Below are 4282 nucleotides of genomic sequence, written 5' to 3' on the forward strand. Positions count from 1 at the left end.
GTTCTATGGGTTTTTTTTTTTTTTTTTTTTTTTTTGGAGGGGGGGTAAATGTCACCGGGTGAATGAAAATGGCCTGACGTGATCTGCGCACCTAAGCCCGTCTCCCCCCTAAACTTGTGTTTATCATCAGGCAGGTGGTCCAACACCGTCCCTAACGGACATCCTGCCTGGGGCCGTTTCTCGGCCCCATAATCCATTCGCTGATTTTGCACCAGCCCCTCGTTTTCTCTCACGTGACAAGTCAGAGTAACCCTGGGCCCTGGCAGACTCCTCCCCAGGCCTAGGTGACACTGGAGTTCCCAGCTCCTGTGTCCCCAGACCGAGGAAGGGGAGACCAGCTGCTCCCCCTACACCCCATCTCCCACCCACATTTCCCTGGGCCTTTGTTCAGGACGGGAATAGAGGGTGCCAGCCTGAGCACAGTACCTCGGAACTGAGTTCCCCTCTTCTCTCTCCCCCTGCCCAGATGACCCCATAACTACGGAACAGCCTCAGCCTAACCTTCCCGACCAGCTGGTGATCATCAGCGAAACAGAAGCAGATGCCGGGCCCAGCAGGAGCCTGGCAAGGAGCGCAGATGGGGAGGCAGTCACCCTGTCCCCCAGCCTCATCCCCGCCCAGCAGCCCACCATCTCCCTGCTCTGTGAGGACACTGCCGACACACTGAGCGTGGAGTCGCTGACGCTCATCCCTCCCGTCGACTCCCACAGCCTCCGCGCCCTCACCGCCACCCCCCTGCCCCCTGTGCCGGCCGCAGCGGGCACAGCTACACCGGGCGAGGAGCCGGCGGACCCCGCGGAGCACTGAGCGGGCGCCGAGTGGCCTCCGTGTGTGTGTGCGGCCCCGCTGGTAGGGACCCAGTACAGCTGACTCAGAAGCACATCGGGAGCGCCCCCAGGCCCCGCAGCCCTGGAAACATCTCTGTGACCTCCTTCTGCGCTCCTTTGCTCCGTTTCAATTCCTGTCTCACTTTGCGCCTCTTGGAGAGCAGGCTGGACCCGGTGCAGACAGCCCGGTGAACCCCAGTGACGGGGGGAGGCCGGCCTCCTGGTCCCTGAGCCCGGCGCCCCTGGGGTGGCCGGACCCCCGCACTGTCTCTTCATCAGCCGGCCGCCCCAGCCTGGAAACTGCTTGGCCCCCATGCCCAGAGTGCACGGGAGAAGCGGACCAAGTCACTTCGGGTAGAAATTTGTAGAGAAACAGACTCCGATAAGCATCTCCTTTGGATATTTATTTCAGCTTTTGGCAGCAGATGAGAAGCATTTATTTAAAAAGCGTCTATTTAAAGGAAAACGTTCCCCCCCCCCCACTAAAAAAAAAATTCTCAACCCTGAGGTTTGGCTTCATGTTAGAAGTATGATATTACTGTTAAGATTTCATTTTCGTTTTCCCTTGAACTTCCCAGCGTTTTGTTCGAAAGTTCTCAGTCTGGCTTTGTCCATGTCTTTACTTCTCAACGACTCACTAACTCTGCAAGCCTGTGGAATGATCAGAGGACCTTCCTGGGAAGTTTAGATTATTTTTTAAACAAAACTAAGGGAGATACATGTATTCTCAGGTACATACAGAGCCAAGAGGGCCAGATGTTTCTCAGGCGCGGTGGCCAAGAGGCCTTGCACTTCCCGAAGGACCTTCCCAGGCAAGGGGCCGCCGCAGCCAGCTCCCCACTCAGGACCCACCCTTCCGGGGACCAGCCAGGGCTGCCTGCCGCCCAGCACCACCTTCAGATCTTGCCGTCTCCCTCTGGCTGGAAAGAACCGCTTGGGTCCCCGCGGCCGTGACGGAAAGGGAAGGCCACGGAGGCTGTCCTGTGCGTGGCCTGCGCCCCCCATGTGTGTGCACACAGGGGACATGCAGGGAGAACCCTGCTACAGGGGCGCGGCCCGGCTCGAGGAGCAGCCCCGGGAGCTCAGCCGCCCCTGCAGAGACGAAAGCTGCTTTTTAGAAATGAACCCCACCCCCCCGCCCCGCCTGGTGGCTTCTCCATTTGAGCTGGACGTGCGCAGGCCTGTTCGCTGACGTATCTGAGAGAGCACCTTTGGTGACAGGCGCAGCCACGAGACCCTCGCCTCTCTCTCTGCTCAGCGCTGAGACCTTCTGAACTCCCCTCCTCTGCGCCCGCCGGGAGCCCCAGCACACGTGGGCCTGCGTGGCGGGAGGCCTCGGGACTCCAGTGGCCTCCGGCCTCTAAGCGCTCACCTATTCAAGGACCACGGGCCCGACTGGCCTCCCGCATCCTGCTGGTGCCGAAGGGTCTGCCGAGGCCGGGGCTCTGCCTCCTGAAAGAAATGCAGAGGTCAGTCCCGCAGAGGAGGGGCATGGTGCCCTCTGTGAAGGTGTGCCCACCCTGCTTCAACAGGGAAGAGACCCGGCTCGGAAAAGGAGGCCAATAAGGCAGAAATCCCAGGGGCCCCGGCAGGAGGCAGGAGCCGTGCCCCACCAGCTGAGCGCCACCCCCCCCACCCCGGGAAGGAAGGGCAGGTGGGATGGAGGGAGGGGTCCGGGGTCCGTGAGGAGAAGGGGCACGTCAGCAGTCCCACATTGTACGGGACTGTTTGCCAGGACATCCGAGCAGGCTGGCACCTTGGTTTGTGACTCTGGGGCCGAAGTCGGAGGCTAGTAACTTCCCAGCCCGGTGGCATGATAGGGCAGAGCAAGCCCATGCAGGTGGCCTCAGCACCCCCCGACCCCCGCCCCGGGACCACCGGCCTGCTGGCCGTGGCTCCCTGTGGCTTCGTGGCCACCGAGCACTGAAGCAGAGAGTGGAGCGCGGCGTGCCTGGGCGGCCCTGCGGCACGGCTGCCGGGGGCCGGGAGACAGGCGCGGCCCAGCCTCAGGAGCACTTGAACTGGAGGTGCCGATCGCCAAGGGCAGGCCTCTCCCAGAGGTAGGCTTGCAGCACTGGTCCTGTGGCCTCAGCCGGACGCCTTCAGGCACGGGGTGGGGACCTTTCACCAGGGGCTCCCAGGCCCTGTGCTGGGGAGGAGGAGGAGGCACGCGTCCTTGTGTGAGGAGGTCTGGGGTCTAGAGGAGGTTGGCCCTGGTGAAGGACCGGCCTTGCGGGGTCTTGACCGCGGTGGCTGCAGCGAGCAGGGCGGTGCCTTCAGGAGCACCCACAGACCTGACGGCAGGGAGCTCCGAGGCAGGCCGGCCCGCACAGGGGGCACTTGGACCCCGGTGTCGGGCAGAGACAGGCAGAGCAGGGGTGGGGACCGCGAACCTCCTGGACTCGATCCCTGGGGTCAGCCTCGGCAAGTCCGCCCAGCCCACCATCTCCACGTCCCTACAGAGAGAGGGGCCAGGCCCACTCCCCTCAAGTCCAGTGCGCCCAGTGAGTTTGCCAAGCCAGGGCCAGGGCTGGCCGCCCAAACCCCCAAACCTCGGCTGTGAAAGTTGCTATGGTGAGAAGCTTGCGTCGTTCCAGCTTAGGGGACCGAGCAAGCAAGGGTCAGACGGGGCGAGGCCGCGAGCTCCCCAGGACCAGCCCCAAAGCTGCAGCAGGAATGTGGGGCAGGTAAGGGGTGGGGAGGAGGCTGCCTTGGCTCCCTCTCCCTCCAGCCTATCGGCTCCCTGCTATCTGCAGAAGACGGCCCCCCAGCTCAACCCCCGCATTCGCAAGCCCCCCGGCGGGAGTGGAGAGGCAGACCTCCTTAAAGACATACACTAGGTTCCTCTAAGGGCTCACGATACAGTTAGAAATAAAGGCACGGGGTGAACGGATTCTCAGCTTCTCTAGACGCAATAAATAAGATATTTACGGCAGTCATGCTGACATTGGGCATAAACTACCAGGGTTCCTTATGTTCCTCTGAAGTGAAAATATGTAAATAATTCTGGTCCCAAGGAATCCTCCTGCCTCTGGGCCAAGGGACCGTTCCAGGGAAGTACCTGCTCTCGCCAGCGTGACTCATGCTTTGTGGCACCGAACACGAGGGTGGAAATGAAAACTGGAACTTCCTGGTAAATTTGAACTTGGCAATAAAACAGAAAAAGTTACCAAGAACGTGGCTGCTGCTCCATGGTGCTGTGGTGGGGAGGCCGTGACCCCACCAAGGGGAAGGTTCCCTGCAGCCTGATCCGTTGCAGCTGCGCGGTGGGCCGCGGCCACGGGGGCCTCTCCCTGCCCCCACCCCGGCCAGGTATTCCCCGGTTCCCTAGAGGGGGGCGGGCGGCCCCTTCCGCGGCCGGGAACACACCGGTGCCACAGGCCGCCTTCGGGAGGCGCTCCGGGCCCTGCGGGGCGCAGTGACATTGGTCCGTGCTGTTGGGCGGGTGGCTCTCC

General features: G+C 62.2%; 1 protein-coding gene across 2 annotated transcripts in view; it reads left to right on the plus strand.

Annotated features, from left to right (window-relative positions):
• Window positions 1–4003, plus strand: part of CLEC16A (C-type lectin domain containing 16A) — a 198359-nt gene extending 194356 nt beyond the window's left edge. Inside the window, exon 23 of one of the 2 annotated variants that reach the window (XM_077773315.1) lies at window positions 467–4003. In XM_077773315.1, the coding sequence (XP_077629441.1) occupies window positions 467–807 (341 nt within the window). In that variant the 3' untranslated portion in view covers window positions 808–4003. The remainder of the gene's footprint in view (window positions 1–466) is intronic. The other variant, XM_077773316.1, reaches the window with a different exon arrangement.
• Window positions 4004–4282: the final 279 nt, after the last annotated feature.

Source organism: Crocuta crocuta, unplaced genomic scaffold, assembly GCF_008692635.1.
Source record: "Crocuta crocuta isolate KB4526 unplaced genomic scaffold, BGI_CrCroc_1.0 scaffold16, whole genome shotgun sequence".
NCBI lineage: Eukaryota > Metazoa > Chordata > Mammalia > Carnivora > Hyaenidae > Crocuta > Crocuta crocuta.